This window comes from Bos grunniens, chromosome 2 (genome assembly GCF_055505025.1).
Source record: "Bos grunniens cultivar Pamir isolate PY7600 chromosome 2, Bosgru_T2T1.0, whole genome shotgun sequence".
Lineage (NCBI taxonomy): Eukaryota > Metazoa > Chordata > Mammalia > Artiodactyla > Bovidae > Bos > Bos grunniens.
The window spans coordinates 32,670,939-32,680,414 of NC_141166.1; the positions used below are offsets into that span (position 1 = coordinate 32,670,939).

The window sequence follows — 9,476 nt, forward strand, 5'->3', positions numbered from 1 at the left end:
AGCTTTCCATTATATTGTTCTCTGTACTTGCTTCTTTTACAAAGCATTTCGTAATGAAATTTAAAAAACAAGACATAGTATGACACAAAACGCAGTCCTGTTCCCACCTGCTCACTAACATAAGCCATTGGTAAGAAGAATGCTGCATTATGGGTTAAGGGTGGGATTCTGTTGTTTCTCATCTCTCTCTGCTCTGTTAGCAATTCCAGCTACAACCGCCGGTTGCACATGGAAGGAAGGTCCCAGTTGCTGGGGTTCAGATATTTCCAGCACACCGGTGGGGCGGGCCAGTGAGAGTTCTAGCTGTATCCCACACAAGTATTCATCTTGACGCAAGGTAGTCTTACTTGATGACAGAATCTCAGCCAGGAGGGGGGGGGAAATTGCATGCAGCATGGAGTGGTACCAGGTTTTGTCTCCTGGCCTTCCAGATTCACTCTGACTCCCATGCAAGGGGCAGAGCCACAAATAATGACTGAAAGCACTGTTACTGTTTAAAACTACACACACAGTACACGGGGGCACAACCCCACTACTTAAGTGTCACGACACTAATTACTATAACCAAGAACGGGGTTAAGAGCATCCTTGTCTTCTTTAAGACATTAGATTAGGGCTTCAGGTTATCAGAATTTGTAAAAAAAAAAAAACTCTAGGATGACAGGTGGTAGGTACTAGTTCCAAGTGGAAAAGGTAACACCCAGAAGAAGCACAGAGGTGTCCGGCAGAGCAGTGGATGAAGCAGAGCTTCATGGACTTAGCAAAAGCAGCAGTCAAACCAGGTGGAAAGGGCAGAAATGAATAACTGTAGTAATAATGATAATAAAAACATATACCGTGTTTACAATACACCAAGTACTGTTCTAAGCACTTTCTTCTTAGAGGTACTATTATTTTCCCCCTTTTGACACAAAGGACGCTGCGGCATCACGTCTTCAAAGTGGCCTCCATCCATTCCTCCTCCCTCTGAACTTAGAGGCTACTCTTGAAAACAGCACGGGAGTCTAGCTCCCGCCCCCTTCTCCCCCACTGAACGTGAGCTACCTAAGTGACCTAACAGAAGGCAGTGGAAATGACTTTCTGGGACTTATAGAGCTAGGTTATAAAAGTCACATAACCAGGTCTCTTAGAATATCCAGTCTTAGAAATTTAGAACCAACTGCGATACTGAGCATCCCAAGCTACACGGAGAGGCCACATGTAAGGGTTCTGGGGGACAGGCCCAACTGAGCACACAGCCACCAGAAGGCAACACTGTCAGCCACGGGACTGAGACATCTCGGATGCATAGGTAGGGCCTCACCGAACCTTGAGATGACTCAGCCCCAGCCACCACTGAGTGCACCCGCACGAGAGGCCTCAGAGAGAACTACCCGTCTCAGACACCCAGTTATCTCACAAAACCACAAGGGATGACTTTTTTTTAACTGTCATTTAAGACATTAAGTTTTGGGAGGGTAGTTTGTAACCAGTAAAAGGTAAATGGAATAGGCACAGGGTAGTTGAAAGACTTAATCAAGATAGCAAGGTTAGTAAGTGACATGGCAGAGCAAGGATTCAAACCCAGGTCATCTAGCTATAGCAGTTACATATTTAAACATTACATTGCCTCTTGTTTCAGAAAAGCTGCCATATCCAGTGGAGGAGCCAAAACGAGACAAGAAAAAACATCAGGCTCTAATGGCAGCTGGACTTGCACATGAGTGTGTATAAGAATAACTCCTCAGATTACCCCAAATACCAAGGGTGGACAACATAAAGAAGTGGGCATCTTGCACTACTAAGTTGAAGCCATAGACAGTTAAACCATGAGTTACAAGCTCAAGACCATTCTGAATCTTACCTGTCGCTGCACAAACATGGTCATCACCTTCTTTGCTAGTTCAAATGGGGATTCTTCATCAGGAAAGGAGTTACTCATGGCCAAGCCCACATCCATACACAGCACCACTGCTGCCTAGAAACGAAGTCCCAGAGAGTGTGTGAGAAAATATTAATGGTCATTAAAAAAATAAAACAAAGGACATGTCCTTTGCTTATTTCACTCATATATTCAGGGGATGCATGATAAAGGGAGGGGAGTTGTTCAATGTAGAGAATGGATGTAAGACATATGAATTTTTACTGTGGAGAAACTTTAAATAGTCCTGCTATTTCTGAAAGCTACAAAGTATTTCACCTGCCAGGACAGGAGCATGCTCCAAGCAGCTGCTGCTCCTTTGGCCTGAGCCTGAGCATAAACCCATGGGGAGCAGATCCGAAAACAACCTGCAGGCAAGAGCTAAGTCCAGCCCAGCTCAGCCCCGAATCCATCAAACCCAAAATTCAACTGATCTGCAGCCCTACGGCATGAGGACAGATGCTTTTGTTGCAAGCCACTGATTTGGAGTATAGTTTGTCATAAAGCATTTTTGTGGCAATAGGCGACTGTCACAATCTATATATGCTAAAATGATATACTCCAATAATTCGAATCAGTTTGTACACTGAGAATCTAAAATGAAGACTAAGACACCAAATCTATTCTTGTAGGGGACACAGACACCAATGATACCAGCACAATATTCCATGACCGAGGTATGCAGTGGGCACTGAGACAGCACATAGGAGGGGCATCTACCCAAGACTAGTGGAAGTGATAGAGGACAGGTAAGGAAGCAGAAAGACTTTCTAGACACGATCCTTGGGTGAACTAAAGGATGAGTAGGAGTAAGTCCTGTGAATGAGGGGAATCGCAGGGAGAGGAAACCAAATAAAGACTCTAGTCATTGGCTAGTAATCATGCACACTGGGGACTAAGGAAATAGGGCAAACATAAACTGAAAGTAAAACGGATACATGTAAAGTCCTACATTTGGCATCCAAAATTTAACTGAATTGGGTTGGAGGAGACCTAAACAAACAGCAGCTCACAATTTCAGGGTGGATTATAAAATGTCACCAGCATGGCATGGCTACCGTACTAGATTCCCCATATTTACCCTATCCCACCCTCTAAAATATTTTTGGTCCTAAATGGTACAGTAAAAAACATTTTCAATGTTGTAGTAAATTCATGGAAGGAAAAGACAAGTTTAATGTTTTTTTTTTTTTTTTAAAAGACTAGATTAGCAATCTGGAGACCTGGAATCAGTCCCATCTTTTTTACCAAATAGCTACATTCTCAGGCACATCACTTAACTTCACTGCTAATCTGTGGAGGCAGGAAGCAGTTGTTGGACTAAGTGGACTAAATGAGATCTAAAGTCTTTTCCAGAGTTAACATTATCTGACATTGACTGACAGTCTCACCTATGCTTTGTACTGACTGGACCACATTTGACAAACTGAGCAGTTCTGATCATCACATCTTATAAGACTAATTACAACCGAATATGAAATAAGCAGGTTAGAGAAGGATCTGGAGCATTTTTGATGAGAGGAACAGGTGGAAAAAACTGGCTATTTGAACCAGACAAGAAGATTTAGAGGAACCTGACTGTTATCCTCATATAGTTGACAGCTGTGTTACAAAAAAACAGCTCTGCAAGAGAGATAATAGGATTAACAGATGGAAGTTACATGGAAATTGATTTGAGTCCATTATGACCAACCTAGACAGCATATTAAAAAGTAGAGACATTACTTTGCCAACAAAGGTCTGTCTTGTCACAGTTATGGTTTTTCCAGGAGTCATGTATGGATGTGAGAGTTGGACTTAGAGAGTTGGATGTGAGAGTAAAGAAAACTGAGCGCTGAAGAATGATGCTTTTGAACTGTGGTGTTGGAGAAGACTCTTGAGAGTCCCTTGGACTGCAAGGAGATCCAACCAGTCCATTCTGAAGGAGATCAGCCCTGGGATTTCTCTGGAGGGAATGATGCTGAAGCTGAAACTCCAGTACTTTGGCCACCTGATGTGAAGAACTGACTCACTGGAAAAGACCCTGATGCTGGGAAAGATTGAAGGTGGGAGGAAAAGGGGACGACAGAGGATGAGATGGTTGGATGGCATCACCGACTCAACGGACATGAGTTTGAGTAAGCTTTGGGAATTGGTGATGGACAGCAAGGCCTGGTGTGCTGCAGCCCATGGGGTCACAAAGAGTCGGATACGAATGAGCGACTGAACTAAACTGAAGGGAAGAAAAAATGATACCTAGAAGTAATCAGTGAAATTGTTTTCTGAAACAACTATCTCCTGACCCTAGAATTCTTTGAAAAACCTGGGTGAGCTCCTATCAGGGACATTACAGATGATATCTAATTTGGTTACATCTCAGGCAAGGCAAAACTATGGAAAGGAAAGACTATTTAAGTTTTCCCCTAATTTACAAAAAATTAAACATAATGTACTAATATTAAGAGAGCTCCAGGTTATAAATAGCATGTTTGGAGAAATTCCTTTGAGAGCAAAAAAATTTACATCCCATACTTTCAATGCTCTGAGCATAACAATCTTTAAAAAAGTTAGAGAGTCCCCAAATATGCTGCTGTACTTACTTAATATATAAATAAGTTCATAAAGCTACTTTAAAAAAAGAAAACTCTAAAAAAAGAGGACTAAAGGTCCTTTGCCAGGAATCAGCTATCCAAAAAATGTCAACAAAGGGTTTCACAGTATGGAACTTCTTATCTGAAAGCAGAGAATGGTCTATGTAGTATCTCAAGTTCTTTTCTGACAGCAGGAAGAAAACCAGGAAAAAGAAACTGAGTGGCATAGTGACCAACCTCCCCCCTCCGCCCCGCCCCGCTCCGCCCGCCATTTAAACACTGAAGCAACGAGGGTATTAGAATTTTGCTATAAGTCCACCTGCCATAAACATCTGCTTTATTAGAGCTGAAAGTTTTCAGCAGCTGAAAGGAATAAAGGAGGTACGTGGCATATGTTTATAACCATTTTAATCAGTTATTTCCCTATGGGGAGGTGAGGGCACTAGGGATCACCTGCTCCAACTCCTATCTTAATCTGTATGCTGCCAAGTCACTTCAGTCGTGTCCGACTCTGTGACCCCATAGACGGCAGCCCACCAGTCTCTGGGATTCTCCAGGCAAGAACACTGGAGTGGGCTGCCATTTCCTTCTCCAATCTTATCTGTATACCAGTTGCCTAATAAAGGGCCTAGTTCTTGAGATTACAGATGGATGGATGAATGAACAACTCCTCTGAACACACCTACCTCTATGATCCCTCAGAGACAAGTACCACTTTCTGCCTATATTGAAAACACTATTTAAAAAATTCATCACCATACGTTATTAACCTGGGTCACTGAGAATCATCGATTCCTAGCAAGAGAAACATTCTCCAGAGCTCTGAGAGCAGAAAACTTGTGTTCAAATTCGGATTCTACTGCTTATGGACTGGGTGACCTTGGGGCTAATCACTTTCTTTAAGCTTTGCTTTTCTCAACTGTAAAGGAGAAAAAACGTTTCAACTTCTGGGCTTGTTGTGAAGATTAAGTAAGACAGGAATAAAACCTTTAGACCAGTGCTTCATCAGAGTAAGCTTTCAATAAATGCAAAATATTTGATACTCGATTACTATAGAGGTAATAATAGAACGGGGCTTCCCAGGTGGCTCAGTGATCTCTGGGTTGGTTAGATCCTCTGGAGAAGCAAATGGCAACTGACTCCAGCATTCTTGCCTGGGAAATCCGGGGACAGAGGAGCCTGGCGGGCTACAGTCCATGGGGTTGCAAGAGTCAGACGCGGCTTAGCGACTAAACAACAACAATAAGAGTGTTTTACATTTCAAATTATTTCACTTGCAATCCCTCTCTGATGTTTTACGAGACTGTGGGATTGGTGCTTACCATAACTAACGTCCATCCTCACAGATTTTTACAAACCAGATTCAGAAGTAATGGAGGAGTTGGAGGCAGGCTGGAGATGGAGAGGTACCGAGGAGAGGTCGGAGTGGGATGGGGACAGAATGTGGACCGGTGGCGATAAAGTAAGCACGGAAGGACTGAGGAGGCGGCGGGGGTGGGGACTGGGCGAGGCCCCAATTCCCATTTTTCAGACTCCAAATGCCCAGTTTTTCTCACAGCGCATCGCTCGATCAGCCCACCACCGGGAACTCCCCTCCTCACTCCATGGCACCGCCGTGATCCCATGATTCCTGCTGCCGAACCACCTTTTCCGGACCCCAGGCATAGACGTAGGCCCACGCTTAATGGTCTTTCTACCTTATCCCAGGACCGCGCCATGCTGCCGCCCCACAAGCGCCTCGACCGCCTCTTCCGAGCGGGAACCTGCGGCGCCGAAACTCAGTTCCACAGGATTCAGAGCTGGAGTGCCTGGAGTGTTGCGGGAAAAGCGGCTTCCCGCGGAGCCTGAAAGGGGCGGGGAAATTGTGCGTCGAGACTCTGAGCATGCGCGGGTTCACTGCGTTTGTCCCCTGGTTAAGGAACTGTGGACGGAGGAGCGTCGTAGGCTATACAGTCCATGGGGTCGCAAAGAGTCGGACACGACTGAGCGACTTCACTTTCATTTTAAGGAACTTAAGGAAATCTGTCGTGAATATTCATTGGAAGGACTGATGTTGAAGCTGAAACTCCAATACTTTGGCCACCTGATGCGAAGAACTGACTCATTTGAAAAGACACTGATGCTGGGAAAGATTGAAGGCGGGAGGAAAAGGGGACGACAGAGGATGAGATGGTTGGATGGCATCACCGACTCAATGGACATGAGTTTGAGTAAGCTTCGGGAATTGGTGATGGACAGCAAGGCCTGGTGTGCTGCAGTCCATAGGATTGCAAAGAGTCGGACACGACTGAGCGACTGAACTGAACTGAAGGGACTTTGTGGTCTTCGAACTTCCCAAATTTCTAGAATTAGGTAAATAGGAATCTCTTCTCCGAAAGAGTCACTCTCCTTTTCTCACATTGAGAATAACACAGCGTTTTATGTCAGAGATCTGGAGTTAGATTTACTTGTATATGAGCATGAATAAATTATGTTTCTTCTTATAAGAAGGATAAGGAAAGACAGCAGATGCGATGACCTTAGAACCAGTTCCTGAAGGAAAAGTAGTTTCCAGGCAATCAAAAGTGGAAACAGCATTCTTTCTTGAAGAGGAGGTGGGATGTATATAGGCCTGGAGGCATGAACAGCATCTGCTAAAGATCTGCCAATACTTCAGAGTATCCCTGAGCTTCACAGGTGGTGGTAGTGGTACAGAACCTGTCTGCCAGTGCAGGAGATATAAGACTGGCAGGTTCAATTCCTGAGTGGGGAAGATCTCCTGGAGGAGGGCACTGCAACCCACTTTAGTATTCTTGCTTGGAGAATCCCATGGACAGAGGAGCCTGATGGGCTTAGCCCATATAGTCGCAAAAACTAGATAGGACTGAAGTGACTTAGCACATACCTAGTTTGGAAAGGGGGAAGTGAGGTTTAATTCAAGAAGAATTCTAGGGAGATGTTCTAGAAGTGGCAGCTGTCAATTACGGTGCCTGACAATCTCCCCACCCCCTTTCAAAGGAAACTGTCCAGCCTGCAGCCCCTTTGAGGGAGGCAGGCCCAAGTTGAACCTCGCACAGAAAAGGCTATTTTCTGTACCAAATGGCCCACAAGCTGACGGCTGATTGGACAAAGGATCTAGCAACTTGCAAGTGTCTGCCAACCTAGAACATTAAGTCTAATCATCTTGAAAATCAGACTTAAGAAAAGCAGATGTGAAGCTGGAAAGATGTGGGGAGGCCATGATGAGGGAGGGATCTTGAGGGAACCCAAATTACAAACAGACTGAAGCCAGGAGAGTCAGATACTTTTAGACTGTGCTTTTTAGAGTTCAGGAAGTTCACCTAGATGTTGATTCAAGGAGTTCTTTTAAGGCTGAAATATTAAAGTATTTTTTGTATGACAGTTAAATAATTACTGGTGACTCACCATGGTGAAGGAGATCTCTATGCTTTATGTCCATGATTTTATCTTGTGTGTAGCCTCTATTTTATTCTCTCTTTTTTCTCACTAGTATTAGAGAGATATGGACCAGTCATATCCATCAGGCTCCACCCAAATTGCGAATTATGAGCAAATAAGTCAAATGATTGTGATTTTAATCCAGTTAAGTTTTACCTGTTACACAACAAGAGATAACTGGAACAGCAGGGATGTTTTAAACTCTAGCTGTAGTGTAGACTAAGCTTCCCTTTGGAGTAGTTAACAAAGGCAAGTAAAAAATCTTAACTTGAAATTACAATTTAAGTTGCTGAAATGTATTCGAGTTTGATATTGTTCTGATATTGCTCTGATGAACTACATAAGTGATGAATTTATGAACATTATACAAAATTAAAATGTGCAGGTTTTGTGTTCTGACAGAGGTGTAACGATGTTTATATGGGCAATTGGAAAAATTAGTTTAAAATCTTAACAAAGTACAGATATGAAATAAGTTTATATCCCAGAAAGATGTGAGCAGTGATGTTCCATGTTGATGTGATTTTTAAATGCCATTAAAAAGACATAAAATGCTTGTTAAAAATGATTAAAGAAAACAATGCCAGTGATACAGATTTTATTTAACACTTTTTGAAGCAGATTCAAAGAATCACAAAATAGGACAAAGGCAGGAAGCTTCTATAGAATAGATAATAACCAACAAGGAAGAGGAAAATAGAAAATATCTAATTAGCTGTGGGGCACATAGTAAGCCTTGTTTGGAATGAGAAGGAACAAGGAAATAAGTATAGATCCCAGAGCTGGCTTGCTGTCTGGGAGTTGGCTGACTACACACACAGTTGGCCCGCCACATCCATGGGTTGGGCAACCACAGGTTCAACCAACTGTGGATCAAGTTCAACCCCTGGTTCGTTTAATTCGATGATGCAGAATCCAGATGTAAAGAACCAACTCTCCTATCATTTTTATACGGGACTTGAGCATCCACGGAATTTGGTCTCCCCAAAGGTCCTAGATCCAATCCCCCACTGATGCTAGGGACAATTGTACTGTGTTTCTGGTCAAGCAGAGCATTTAAAGGGATAAAAAAGTGATCTAAAATTTTGGTTTGCTGGTGTGGGACCTAGGCAGGAGTGGCTCCATCTTGGGCCTAGGAAGTATTTCAACAGCTTATGTTAGTAATTAAAGAGGAGGAAATTTCTGATTTTGGCCACTAATCTTTTACAACACTATAAAACTTAAGCCCTGGATGGCCCTCAATGATGCAATGAATCAAGTCATCTAAAATTAATTCTTTTAAAGATTTAGAACCTTGTTTCATTGGAAACCACGGATAATCATAATCCAAGGAGATTTTGCTCCCCCTGGACTTGAACTGAAATGAAGGATGGCAACTTAATGTCGATGGACTAGATGGCTTGGGGGACTTCCTGGTGGTCCAGTGGTCCACTTCTACAACCTAGATGTCCATCGGCAGACGAATGGATAGGAAAGCTGTGGTACATATACACAATGGAATATTATTTAGCCATTAAAAAGAATGCATTTGAATCAGTTCTAATGAGGGGGATGAAACTGGAGCCTAT

General features: G+C 43.1%; 1 protein-coding gene across 4 annotated transcripts in view; it reads right to left on the reverse strand.

Moving 5' to 3' along the window:
- XRCC5 (X-ray repair cross complementing 5) overlaps positions 1-6,316 on the reverse strand; it is an 86,720-nt gene extending 80,404 nt beyond the window's left edge. For 2 of the 4 annotated variants that reach the window (XM_086341283.1, XM_086341266.1), the window contains exons 1-2: positions 6,168-6,316; positions 1,844-1,957 (exon numbers count right to left, since the gene is read on the reverse strand). In XM_086341283.1, coding sequence (XP_086197409.1) covers positions 1,844-1,957; positions 6,168-6,188 — 135 coding nt within the window. In that variant the 5' untranslated portion in view covers positions 6,189-6,316. Of the gene's footprint in view, positions 1-1,843; positions 1,958-5,792 lie in introns of all 4 variants that reach the window. The other 2 variants (XM_086341288.1, XM_086341277.1) reach the window with 1 other exon arrangement.
- Between the last annotated feature and the right edge of the window lie 3,160 nt (positions 6,317-9,476).